The sequence below is a fragment of the Nomascus leucogenys genome, chromosome 8, assembly GCF_006542625.1.
Source record: "Nomascus leucogenys isolate Asia chromosome 8, Asia_NLE_v1, whole genome shotgun sequence".
Taxonomy (NCBI): domain Eukaryota; kingdom Metazoa; phylum Chordata; class Mammalia; order Primates; family Hylobatidae; genus Nomascus; species Nomascus leucogenys.
The window spans coordinates 82,742,294-82,756,379 of NC_044388.1; the positions used below are offsets into that span (position 1 = coordinate 82,742,294).

The 14,086-nt window shown below is 40.5% G+C and overlaps 1 protein-coding gene across 5 annotated transcripts in view; it reads right to left on the minus strand.

Moving 5' to 3' along the window:
- TEK (TEK receptor tyrosine kinase) overlaps positions 1-14,086 on the minus strand; it is a 124,164-nt gene that overhangs the window by 54,521 nt on the left and 55,557 nt on the right. For all 5 annotated transcript variants that reach the window (XM_003263990.3, XM_003263989.3, XM_030817596.1 and 2 more), the window contains exons 3-6: positions 8,765-8,875; positions 7,753-7,905; positions 4,629-4,760; positions 1,237-1,377 (exon numbers count right to left, since the gene is read on the minus strand). In XM_003263990.3, the coding sequence (XP_003264038.1) occupies positions 1,237-1,377; positions 4,629-4,760; positions 7,753-7,905; positions 8,765-8,875 (537 nt within the window). The remainder of the gene's footprint in view (positions 1-1,236; positions 1,378-4,628; positions 4,761-7,752; positions 7,906-8,764; positions 8,876-14,086) is intronic.

A 14,086-nucleotide genomic window follows, 5' to 3' on the forward strand; every position in this document is an offset into this window, starting at 1 on the left:
CTGGAGCTATGCTGTCCAGTACAGTTAGCCATGTGTGGCTATGGAACCCTTAAAATATAGCTAGTCCAAATTGAAATTTCAAAGACTTACTATGAACAAGGGAGTGTAAAATATCTCATTAATACTTTTTGCTATTGATTACATGTTGAACTGATAATATTTTTAAAATATTGGGTTAATAGATCAAAATTATTTCACCTATTTCTCCTCACTTTTTTAATGTGGACACTAGAACATTTTAAATTCTGTATGTGGATGGCTTCTATTTCTACTGAACTACTCTGCTCTGGAGCATTGTTATCAAGTTGCTGGGACCCCATCGTAGCCACCTTTTGTGCCAGATATGGGAAAAGCTGACTTTGTGAGGTAAACACTGAAAAGCCTTTGAGCTCTGGCTAATTCACAGTATTAATATACATTAGGGTGGTTCTGTCACGTTTGTCTGCAGGTTCATGTTGAGCTACTGTGCGACAGTAGATGTGAAACGCATACTGAAAAGTGGATGTCAGATGCACTCCACAGAACCTGGTCAAACGGGAAAGCTTATTTTAGAAAGGGCAGAGGGACTCTGAGTAGGTGATGTTAGTACTGCTTGCATAAGGTCCACGGCAGGTAAGATTTTAACTTCTTCAATTTTTGAGCCCCAAATCCTGTCTGGATCTAACAAAAAAGCTCTGATTTTTTTTTTTTTAAACGAAGTTTCACTCTGTTGCCCAGGCTGGAGTGCAGTGGTGCAATCATAGCTCACTGCAGCTTCAAACTCCTGGGCTCAAGGGATCGTCCTGCCTCAGCCTCCTGAATAACTGGGACAACAGGCATGTGCTACCATGCCCGGCTAAAGCTGTGATTTTATGATTCACTGAAAAAAAAAAAAACAAGTCTTCTATGGTCTTCCTACTCAAAGCGTGGTCTGAAAACCAGGAACATCGGAACTACTTGGGAGCCTGTTAGAAATGCAGAACCTCGGGCCCCAGTCCATGCCTACCAAATCAGAATCCGTGCTTTAGTAAAGATCCCCAGATGATAGTTATGACAAGTACTTTCTATGCAGTCTAGATTCTTATTGTGAAAGTATAATTAACATTGGATGTAATCATCCATGATTCAAAATCCTGTCGTCCAGTAGTGGGTAGCTAAGCAGTCCAGGTATATCCTATGTTGTGATTTCCAGCAAACTGGATCTCCTTTATATACCTGCTAGAACATTTTCTGTCCAAGGGTGTAATTGGTGCATACCTTCATTGCACTGCAGACCCTTCCAGCCTGTGGCACAGGAACACCCATAGGGGTCAGGGAGACAGAACACATAAGACTTGCATCCCTCTTGTCCACTGCACCTTTCTTTACAAGTTCTGCCAAATGTGTGCAGTTCACAAGCTTTGGGAGGAAAAGAAAAGATGATTCAGAGTCAAATATGCAACCCTTTGAAATACATAATTCTTTGGATTCATTTCTCCTAGTCTAGTGAATATGGGAAACAGTCAAATCTCAGCTGTGGCATGGTAGGATGAACACACCGTTATGGCCCATTTTACTGATAATGAAACTGCCCCACAGAGCAGACATCAGGGACATCACTCACAATCATGCAGGTTTGTGCAGTGCACAAACCTAGAGGACAACATTCACACCGTAAACATCACGGATCTGTATATTTATTATAACCTTCCAGTGGCTGCCATTAAAGAACCTTTAGGAAAAGGCACGTTTTTCTCATTTACACACAGTTACCATCTGACCTAACAGAGGCCATTTAGCTTCCATTCCCATCTGTGTCCAGATCTAAAATTCTAGATCCAGCAACGATGGCTTTTTTTTTTCAAGTTTTACAGACATTTATTTAAATTAATGCTGGTAAACTGGAAAGACTGTTGACCAGGTATTTACATTTAGATGACTTTAGATGATAATCTTCCCCTTGTTATGACATAAGTAGAGAAAAATGCATGATGACTTAATTTCCAAATATTTTCCGTCCAAGATATTGAGTGAGAATGATACATTGGAAAATTTATCACGAGTTACCAATTTGCATCACGTTAGACAGCATTTAGGAAGCAGAACAATTGGCTTTAAGACAAAAAATTTCAAATTATTTTCATATATCCTCAAAGATTAGGGGAGAATTACTAAGGGTTTACAGACGGGGCATTTCCAGCCAACATTTTCTCACTCAGCCATGCTTCTAACCTGCTCTCTCTGTTCTAGGGTCTTCTCTGACTCCAGGCATTAAGTCAGTTGTTTCAATGTGATGTCCCAAGCCATTTCCCCAGAGTTTTGTCACCATCCTCACCACCCCATCAATTGTGACTTCCACCCAGCCACCTGTCACTCTGAGTTTTGAACTTGACTTTGAATGCTAAATTTGGAATAAGAGGTCGTCCCAAAATACTTTTGAAGGATCACAATTTTAGGTGGCTACTCTTCAAAAATTAAACTCTGTTAAATTTCGAGTACAGTTCAAGTAACACCAATTACTGAGAAACAGATCAATTCTAATAAATTTTAAGTTGCTATTTTGTACAGCTAAATTGATAGCTACATAAATTCTCGCAAGGCTTATAATTAGTCGTCAGAATCAAAGTTTGCCCTAAAGCAATTCAAAATGAGTTCCGATTCTAATACATTATTGGTGTTTCTGTGATCTTGCCTGAGCAAGGTGAATTATACCACCTTCAGGAATATCTCTCTCTTCTTTAAAGCACAGTGACATGGTAATTCATGTAATCTGTCTAGGTATCTTCCTTAGGTCCTGGCTTTGGATGTGTCATTAAACCTAATGGTTTGGATGCATGGGAAAACTAGAATGGATCTTCAGACTCTAAGGTGTGAAGATAAAAGTTGTTACAAGCTTATTGAAAAAGCTAGTGAGTCAAGTTTAACTTGTTTTGTTTAATATCTCTTAAAGGAAAGTAAAACATTCACCTCTATTCAATCTTTTGGCTATACAGTAATCTAAATAATTTAGCTTTCATTATCTTGGTATTTAAAGTAAACCATTTTCTGACTTGAATTTTCTGTGTTTTGGGATATATAGGCAAAGTCAGCCCTTGTCAAAAATGGACTGCAGAGAGAGAAGACTGAAAGTAAAGGTAACAGGAGACAATGGTGGGGATTTAGAGTAGAAGGAGGAGGGCTAGAATTCAGTGAAGGGTACTGGAAACATAGTTTTTGGATAACAATTTGGGCTAATGCAACATTGTACACCTTTTTTAAGATCTTCATTGCTTAGGTTAAAAATTAATGTTAGTCTCAAATAACTCAGAAAGAATGAGAAAGTTACAAGATGTGAGTTTGATTCAAAGAAAATATGCAACTCATCTTTCAGTCTATTTCAGAAATGTTTGCCTTTCAAAATTATTTTTTATCTTCTTTTACCTTTTGGATATCCTCTGGACATAGTGTACTTTCTAGCAATTACCCAGAAAATATCTTCCAACTCATATCCTTTTCTTACAATGTGACTTTTTCGTTTCCTAGCAGGAGGTAGTGCCTGTGTCGTTTCTTCTTAAAAACCTATTGAATCCATGTGCCTATCACTATCCCGTGTAGATGCGTTGCTATGTGAGTTCTAAGGCTAGACAATAAAAGGAGAAATAGCTTCCTTCTAGCTCTTTTTCTTGGGACACTTGCTGTTGGAACCCAAACCTCATGCTGTGAGGAAGTTCAGGCTACATGTGGAGGCCTTGTATACATGGCTCTGGCTGATAGGCCCTGCTGAGATCCTAACTGAGAGACAGGTTAACCACTGAGGTAATGTGAGGAAGGAAGGTCTTGCAATGACAACAGTTCGGGACATCATCTGGTTGTAACTTCAGGGACATCTATGGAGTAAGAATTACTTAGCTCTGCCCAGTCAACTCCTAGAACTGGAAGAGATGAGAAATGATTGCTGCTGTTTTATGTTTCTAGGTTTGCAGTGGTTTGTTATGCAGGATGTCAGAATCAGACTCACCCAGATGAAAGCCTTTCAAATAAAGGCAAATGCACTAATTGTAAAAAAAAAAGAATGCATTATTGAAATTAAAATTTAAGAATACTATATTTCATGTTTAAATAGAGGGAGGTTAGAGGGCATAAGAAAAATGGTGGATGCATTTGTTCTGTCTTCCCACTTAGTTTTTTCCTTTTCAGTAAATGACTAGGACTGATAAACATCGTCAACATCATGGCTCCATCAGCAGCCATTCTTGTCTGCTATTGCAGCAGGGCTTGGGCTCAAAATAGGGCAGCCAGTTTTTCTGGGATAGTCTTGGTCTATATCTGCATGGTCTCAAGGTTATTACTGAAGACATTCCCCTGTCCCTCCCTTTTATTCTCAAAAGGGTCCTTGCTTGGACAGTAGATTAGATAGTTATTGTGGTCTAAGGGGACTGGCCAAATATACAGCCACATAGCTCATTATTCTCTGCATTTTTCTCACCCAAATTGAAGTGATGATAAGTGTGTGAAAACTACTTTGTGTTGATTAACCTAGTAAGACCATATCCACGGATCATGTCTCTATGGAGGGCACAATAGCTAGGCTTTCCCACATCCTGGTCAGGGAACCCATGAACATTTGGGTTTTTTAAATCCACAGCTTACTTTTTAAATCCACAGCTTACTTATCAAGTCTCTTGACTTACCCTTCTCACATGTCCTTCCCATAAACCCAGGAGGGCAAATGCATTCTCCAGTATCTTCATGGCAGACACCATTGTTCATACAAGCAGTACAGAGATGGTTGCATTCAGGTCCCCACTTCTGAGCTTCACATCCTTTTGTTAAGGAAAATAAGGCTGTGGTGAGTAGAGCACATTCGCTCAACAAATCTTTGTTGAGCACCTACTGTGTGTGTTGGTCATTCAGTGCACAATGGTGAATGAAGATAAAATACAGGCTCTGCTCTCTAAAAGCTAATTGTCTAATATGGGAGACAGACATGTAAACAGGAAACCGTGACAGAAACAAAGACAAGGGGTACCTAACTCTGTCTGGTGGATAGAAGAGGGCAAAAAGGAAGGCTTCCCAGAGGATATGGTAAGCAAGCTGAATCTGCAGGACCAACTAAGTAGCAAAGAAGATAAGGCTGGAGAGTGTCTTCCAGGCAAAGACAAGGCATGGGAAGACAGCACGGCATGTCCAGGGAGCTGCAGGTATGGTTATAGGCTGGAGCTGTGGTTTTCAAAGTGTGGTTTCTGACCAGTAGCATCCCCATCATCTGGGAATCTGTTAGAAATGCAAACCCCAGACCCCACCCAATCACCCAACCACGACCTACTGAATGAGAAGTTCTAGAAGTGGCCTAGTAATCTGTGCACATTGGTGTCAGAAGTGTTGTGTTCATTGAGAGCAGAGATTAGGAAAAACACTTTGGTTTTCCTATCTCAAACAACTATATATCAACATGTATAGGTATGTCTGACCTTCCTGGAAGATGTACCCCATTTACCCTCTGAGTACACCTAGTACATGGTGTTATATCAGACTCTAGAGAAACTAGCTAAATGAAATAAAGGCAAATTGCTTCCTTGACCTTCAGACTCTCCTGAGTAGTGGAATAAAAGGGGATGTCACTTGCTTCTTCCAAGTCCACAGAAACTTCACGTAAAGGTAGCTGTGAGGCAAGCTACTAGAAGCTGAATATTGCAATTTTGCTATCATCATAATTATATTTTTTAAGATTCATATTACAAAAAGGCTGCTCTGACATTTAATAGAAGTCAAGCACAGTAGTTATCCAGCAGGAAACAGGTCCTGGGTACGTGGAAAGATTCCTCTCGACTCAAGCCCAAATAGTCCTGCCTATAAAACACCTTGCTATATTTTATGTCCATAGAGGTGGCTAAGCATGGAGCATAAACTAGATGAACCACACTTCTCATACTTCTATTGTCATCTTCAATATTTATTTAGCTAATTATACATGTCCCTACTCTGACTGGGAATGACCCAAAGGACAGGGATTTATCTTATGATCCTGTATTCTCAACACCAACACAATTCTTGGCACAGAGTTATGACCAACACATTTTGGTAAATGAATGAGGGAACATAATGCAAAGCAAATGAATTGGAGATGGCAATCATTAGAGGAATGACAGAGAAGACCAGGCATTTAGACCTGAAAACTTCGATATTTAATATTACGAAAACCTGATATAGCTGGGGAAAATTCAGGGCAAATCATTTTTTTTCTATTTATGAAGTTCCTGTAAAAATTATAGGAAAATGTAATGGTGATATTCATGCCCCACTTCAATAGTTATAATGGAGAGAAAAAGTTTTTACTAGTTCTAACTCTTAGATGTTTCAAAACTGAAAATAAAAATCACACATGAGTTAAATGACCTGGGAAATGTGGGATTTACAGGAGGCAATGTTTAAGTCGATGTTAGTCTAACCCAAGAGGTCCAACTCATCCCTCTAGAGCAGACACCTTTCAGTGACACTGCTTTACTCATTGTGATCCCCCTTTTTATATGGATGATTATGCTGTACAAATGTGAGCTTCTAGTGCCTGTAACTTGTAGTATGTGGCTCCACCGTTGTCTATAGCTCACTGATCTAGGCTGATGGACATCTAATGTATGTTAGGCCAATCTGATTATTTATCCTGGAAATTCGCAATTTGGAACTGAAAGAAACATTGCTGAAGCTGAGACATGGTAAAAGCAGCATCTTAGAGAGAAAGCCCGCTCCCCTACCTCCCCACACCCACCACAACTAAACCTCAGCTCTTCCTTGAAGCTTATCTTTTCTGGAACTTGCTTTATAGTTTTTTTTTTTTTTTTTTGAGACAAGGTCTTGCTCTTTCAACCAGCCTGGCCCACTGCAGCCTCGACCTCCTGAGCTTTAACTATCCTCCCACCTCAACCTGTCAAATAGCTAGAACTACAGGCATGCATCACCATGCCTGGCTAATTTTTGTATTTTTTGTAGAGACGGGGTTTTGCCATGTTGCCCAGGCTGGTCTCAAACTCTTGAGCTAAAAGGGCCTCTCAAAGTGCTGAGATTACAGGCACGAGCCACCGTACCTGGCCACTTTTCAGCTTTCCCATCAATTTATTAAGAGTCCTTAGTGTCCCCCTGTGGTATGGTTTGGCTGTGTCCCTACCCAAATCTCATCTTGAATTGTAGTTCCCATAATCCCCACCTGTTGTGGGAGGAATGCAGTAGGAGGTAAGAGGTAATTTAATCATGGAGGCAGTTGCCCTCATGCTGTTCACATGATAGTGAGTGAGTTCTCTTGAGATTTGATGGTTTTATATGGTGCTTCCCCCACTCCTTCACTCTCATTCTTCTCTCTCCTGCCGCCACGAGAAGAAGGATGTGTCTGCTTCCTCTTTTGCCATGATTGTAAGTTTCCTGATGTCTCCCTAGCCATATTGAACTGTGAGTCAATTAAACCTCTTCCCTTAATAAATTACCCAGTCTCAGGTATGTCTTAATAAAGAGCATGTGAAATTAGAGATGATTTGCCCTGAGAAAATAAAATGATTTGCCCTGAATTTTCCCCAGCTATATCAAGTATTTGTAACATTAAATATTTAAGTCTAAAGGTCTAAATACCTGGGTTTCTCTGTCATTCCTCTAATGATTGCTATCTCTTATTCATTTGCTTTGCAGCATAAGAACAGACTAATACAACCTCCAACCAATCCCTGGTTTTTGCTTAAGAAGCCATGGTTAGTTTCTGTTATTTTCAACTAAAAATCCTAACAACCTAACAACTACACCATCACAAGTGGTGGCCTCTCCATCACTTACTCCGGACTATCAGCCTGGTGAAGGCCGAAGTGAAGAGGTTTCCTCCTATATACCTGGCCGAGTACACTCCGGCGTCCTGGGGCTGAGCATGAGGCAGGTGTACTTCTAGAATATCAGGTACTTCATGCCGGGGCACTGAATGGATGAAGGAACCTAGTAAGAGGGAAGAGTGAAGAACCATAGGTCACACTGAAACATACCTGCTTCCTTGTCTGGTTTCTCCACTTAATCAGCTTTCCCTGACATGGTCAAGAAAATGTACTCTCACATATTGGATGTGGGGAAGAATGAAAATGCTGAACTATTCAGTACTCTCTCAATAGTCAAGAAAGTCATAGTGATAGAACAGATAGGGATCTACCACCAAACACATGAAGATGGGGGTAGTCTAAGTTCTTACATTCTACAGGGAGAGGTGAACATAGTTGGCAGGCAAAGTTAGGTGAAAAATGATAGGTAACCCTATCAACTAACCAATTAACCAGGAGATATCTATGATCGCTACTCCAATCTGGAAGTCCTATCCACTCACAGACTTCAGAATGATCCCCATCAATATTCCAGCTGGATCAGGCAACTGACACTGGGTGGTACCAAACCATAGCTAGGACCTAGACACATTTGGATTACACAGTTGGACGGCCAGAACTGCTAACAATTGGCTTCCCATGTTTACTGTGGTAATTTCCGAAACCTTGCAATCAAAAATGTCACAATCAAAGAAACTCACATTTTATATGGCTGAAGTTGGGATCTCACATTATGATGGGGTTTTATTGTATGTACACACACCATGTACATTCGTATATATGAATTCCACTTTAATATCCTTAAGTAACCAAATATGTCACCTAAGAGGGCTTCTATCATACACAGAATTTGAAAGCTTGCATCATAGCAGCTTTACTTCAAACATCTGCCCACAAGACCACAATAGGAAAATGATCCAATATGTTGTATGTTATCTGATATCTCACATCATACTGAGGAAAGCAATGAAACACATACTCACCATTTTTGTAAATCACTGCATCTTCTTCTTTAATCAATACCTTTTTGAAAGATATGTTCACATTATCTCCCTTGTCCACAGTCATAGTTAAAGTAGCCGGTAGGAAGGAAGCTTTTAAAAGAGAAAACAAATACCAAAAATGGGGTCACACATTTTCTCCAGGAGCAATTGAGCTTTGAGACTCAGAAAATGAGGGCTGGCACTTGCTAGGTGTCAGATGGTTTTTGTAATGTGAAAAACAGTGGTGGATAATGTGTTTTAAACTTTCTTAACATTATGTACCTTTTTAAGAATCTGATGAAAGGGATGGTCACTTCCTTTATAAGAGTGTAAATATATACAAACAATATGCCTATACACAATTTTTCTATTCAGTGGTTGGGGAGATGAGGACTTTGTGTTGATTAGTTCAGAATGAATATCCCTTATCTGAAATACTTAGGGCCAGAAGTGTTTCAGATTTTATTTTTCCATTTTGAAATATTTGCATTATGCCAGCTAAGGATCCCAAATCAGAAAATCTGAAATCCAAAATGCTCCAATGAACATTTCCTTTGAGCATCAAATTGGCACTCAAATATTTTTGGATCTTGGAGCATTTCAGATTTCAGATTTTTGGATTTGGAATACTCAACCTGTACCTATTATCAAACTAAGTCCTGATACTAACAATAAACTATATTAACTACGAATCTGCCATCCTTCTCCAATCCCAACCAAGTTTTCTTAAAGTGGAAAAAAAATATGAATGAAATCTGAGTTTCCCCAGAGTGAAGGAGAAATAACATTTACCAAATGGCTTTTCCCATGGTCCTTTTGTGTTGCTGTTGTTCCAAATAATTCTAATTGCTTTAGAAAGCCCCATGCATTTCTCAAATAAAATGAGCAAAATGCTGGACTTACTACTTATGGTGTAAATATTGGAAGATTGAAGAATAAAGACAAGGATGGAATCTAATATCTTGCCTTCTACCTTTTAATTATATATGTATGAACTGACATAGTTATGGAACTGGACAGTATTGAGATGTAACTGGGAAAATTATTTTATATTTGACTTATAAAATCATAAGCCAAGGCTGGGCACGGTGGCTCATGCCTGTAATCCCAGCCCTTTGGGATGCCAACGTAGACAGATCACCTGAGGTCAGGAGTTCGAGACCAGCCTGGCTAACATGGCGAAACCCCGTCTCTACTAAAAATACAAAAATTAGCCGGGCATGGTGGGACGTGCCTGTAATTCCAGCTACTTGGGAGGCTGAGGCAGGAGAATTGCTTGAATCCGGGAGGCGGAGGTTGCAGTGAGCCTAGATCATGTCACTGCACTCCAGCGTGGGCAACAGAGCAAGACTCAGTCTCAAAAAAAAAAATCATAGGCCAATTGACTGAAAATTTCTGTTACTGTGTCAAGCTTGCCATGCAACTGATTCCCTTGGCTTATTGGACAAGATATGTGAATAAAATCTTCTAACTTTCTTCCAGCAACAAGAGTTTCTGAATTCCCTTAAATTATATCATAATCTGCAGAAAGCCAAACTCTGTGAGATAAGGAGGCATTAGCTTTAGGCTTTAAGTTAAGCCAATGTTAACAATATAAGGATCACCACTAAAGGAAGAGAAACAGTATATCTAACTTCCTCAACAGGAGGGCAAGAGAGAAGGAAACAAAAGACATAAAATGAGAAAAAAAGGACCAGAGAAAATCATGGTGTGGAAAAGAGAGAATAAGGTGGCAGACGTTATGCCAAATGTATGTTAAAAGACGGGAGCTCACATCAAATTCAGATCAGAAAATCTTAGATTCTAGAATCAATTCTAAAACACACACACACATAAAACTGTGTGCTCTTTTCATGAAATATACATTCAACATAATGGCGCATAAGATTGTGAATAAAGGGATATGAAAACATATTGCAGGCTAATACTAAATAAAGCTAGTATTGCAACATTTATACAGAAAAAATTATTATAAAGCTGAAAAATTAGGGATAAAGATGGTCATTATGTAATGATAAAACAGAACCATCTACTTACTGATAAAACCTTGTTAGACTTTATTCACATGTCATGTTCAGAAAGATATTGTAATCCTGAAATTATATATGCATCTAACAACAGAATTTCAAAGCTCATGAAACAAAAAGTGTCAGAATTAAAGAAACTGACAAATCCGTGAACACGGTGGAAACTTTCAGAAATTAATCAAAAAGACTGAAAATTCCTAAGGAAATATTTAGAAGATTTTAATAACGCTATTAGAGATCTGTTGAATATTCATTAACCCCTTGCTCAGTTATTGAAATACACATTATTTAGCAGAACACTGCCTATTTATCCACAAAGCACATCTCTGTTAATAACAAAATTCTCTGACCAGAATGCACCTACATTAGAAATTAATAGCAAAACATCCTGTCCCCCGAAAGTAAGAATTCCTATAAAGATTCAGACCAGGACCAAGCCTTGGGATCGTAGGGATCCTGCTGAGGACCTTGTGATGAACCAGCTGGTCGCTGTGCCCTCATTCTCATCTCATCCCATCCGTGGCTTTCAGATGGTGGTTTGAGAAAGACGAATCAAGTGCTGTACGCGCCACTGGCTGAGACAACTACCCTGTGAGGGCAAAAGATGCCTCCGAACCATGCTCAGAAGGACCTGGGCTTTAGGTTTGTCTGCTTGCTTTCGTCGGCTATGGGCTGTGCCTGCTGACCCTAGCATGGGTGCCTTGCACAAACTCCCCTGGTGGTCAGGTATGTGAATGCCTTTGGTGCAGATGATGACCTGGGGGCAAACCCAGAGACAGCACAGGGTAGATCATTCCAGCAGTATGAGTGCTGGAATCAGACACATTCCTGGGCTTGGATCCACCCTCTGCCACCCTTTTTGAAAGTTGCTTCACCTCTGCAAATCTCAATTTTCTCATGTGTAATTGAAAAATAATAATACCCACCTTCAAAGGTTGTTAGTAATATTAAGTGATGCAGGCTAAGCCCTGAGGTGCTTAGAAGAGGTCAGTGTCCTTCTAATATAAACAGCAACACTGCTGTGCTGACATTTGTGATATGAACATGAGGGACACTTTTCTCCAGAGCACTAAAATGAGCCAGCCATAAAGGAGGAGCAGACAGGGGACTGGCTGGGGAGGGGGGCTGGCTTTGTGGGGCTTCTGCTCACATTGCCAAGTGCTTCATTTAGGCCTCCAAACACATGCAGCTCTTGCTCTCTGTGGCATGCTCCTGGACTCCTATGAGAATTTTTTTCTGACCATTTCATGCTGTTGTTCCCGTCTATGTGGTTTGTTTATATTTTCTGCGCCTTTGTGTGAGAATTGTTTAGCTGACCGTGGGACTTCTCACTCAGTATTGTGTTCTGAAAGGAACCAAGGTTCCCCAGTAGGCTCAACTCCAAGTAGCTTTCCCCCCACCACTCTGTGGCTCTTTATTATTTAGGACTGTGCTTTTTAAGCTCCTGTTTTCTTAGGGGCATTATCACACCAGAGTTTCACTGCTGTCCAGAGTTTACCTCTGCATGAATGTCTCCAGGCTGATTGTTCTCTGCTGAGTACTAACGAAGAAAATCCAACATTCATGTTCTACTTTGGGCTTTCTGATGACACAGAAGCCTGGCTTGTATTCAGTACACATATATTGATATCATGTGACTTGACTAGACCATAAAAACAATAAATACCTTTTAATAGCGCCTACTGTGGACCAAGCGCTGTTATAAGCACTTTACACAAATTTAATTGTCAACCTGGGGGCGGTGGCTCATGCTTCTAATCCCAAAACTTTGGGAGGCCAAGGTGGGAGGATCTCTTAAGGCCAGGAGTTTGAGACCAGGCTAGGCAAAACAGTGAGACTCCCCTCCCTACAAAAAAATATTTAAAAATTAGCCGGGTATGATAGCACATGCCTGTAGTCCCAGCTGTTCAGGAGGATCACTTGAGCTTAAGAAATCAAGACTGTAGGCCAGGCCTGGTTGCTCACGCCTGTAATCTCAGCACTTTGTGAGGCCGAGGTGGGCAGATCACGAGGTCAGGAGATTAAGACCATCCTGGCTAACACGGTGAAACCCCATCTCTACTAAAAATACAAAACATTAGCCGGGCGCGGTAGCGGGCGCCTGTAGTCCCAGCTACTCAGGAGGCTGAGGCAGGAGAATGGCGTGAACCCGGGAGGCGGAGCTTGCAGTGAGCTGAGATTGTGCCACTGCACTCCAGCCTGGGCAACAGAGTGAGACTCCAACTAAATAAAAATTACTTTTTATAATAGCCCTATGAGATAGGTACTACAATTGTCCTAATTTTACAGATGAGGAAATTAAGGTACAGAGAAGCTAGGTAACCTGTCCAAGATCACATACCATATACATGGGAGAGCCAGGATTTGAACCAAGGAATCTCACTCTGGATGCTTTCATAGATCATGTAATGTTAGCACTCAAAAGGCTTTAAGGTCCAACCACCTCATTTTAAAATCGATATTGCTGAGGCCTAAGTTGGAAGATAACTTGCTTAAGATCATTTGGATGGGCTAATTCATGGGCAGAACTTAACTAAAAATACAATTCCTTATTCCATAAGGGCTGGAGAAGAAAGCAGGTGGTAGTAAAAGTTATATACAAGTGAAAACACCGATGAAAAACAAGTGAGCTCAATTTCAGTCATCTCCTTTCAATTTAATTGTTGTGTAAGTACTGCAGGAAATAATGTAGTTTTATATCTTTGATTATTTTGTGCAATTTCACCACAGTCCTGTGAAGACAGTATAGCTACAGTTTATCCATATGGGAGATGGAGTTAAGGAAGACTAAGTCCCTTACCCAAGGCCTGTCCACAGTGAATAAACGTGGAAGTTGAGACACAAACTCAAGACCTCCACCCCTAGTTCTCCAGACTTATCATTCTCCAGGTCCACATCCTTAGCTCTCAATTCCAGCCACTTTGAACTGTATTCAGTTCCTCAGCCCGATCTCATCACTCATGTCCAAATCATGAGTTTTTCTTCTTTTCTCCTAAGCCTCACCAGCACCTACTCATTCATCAGTTTCCACTTAGGTATCTCCAGAGACCTCACACAACACCTGGAACACAGGTTAGATGCCCTCATAGCTACTCCCTAAATACCCTGCATGTTTTCATCATAGCCCCACTCATGGTATATATCCCCTACTAGACTGGGTGTTCCAGGAGGGCAAGATCACATCTGTTTTGAAAGGTAGCACAGGGTGATGGCTAGAGCCAGGCTTCTAGAATCAGGCCTGACTTCACCTTCGCAGATCCAACACTCACTAGCTAGTAAATGCACGTAAGTTACA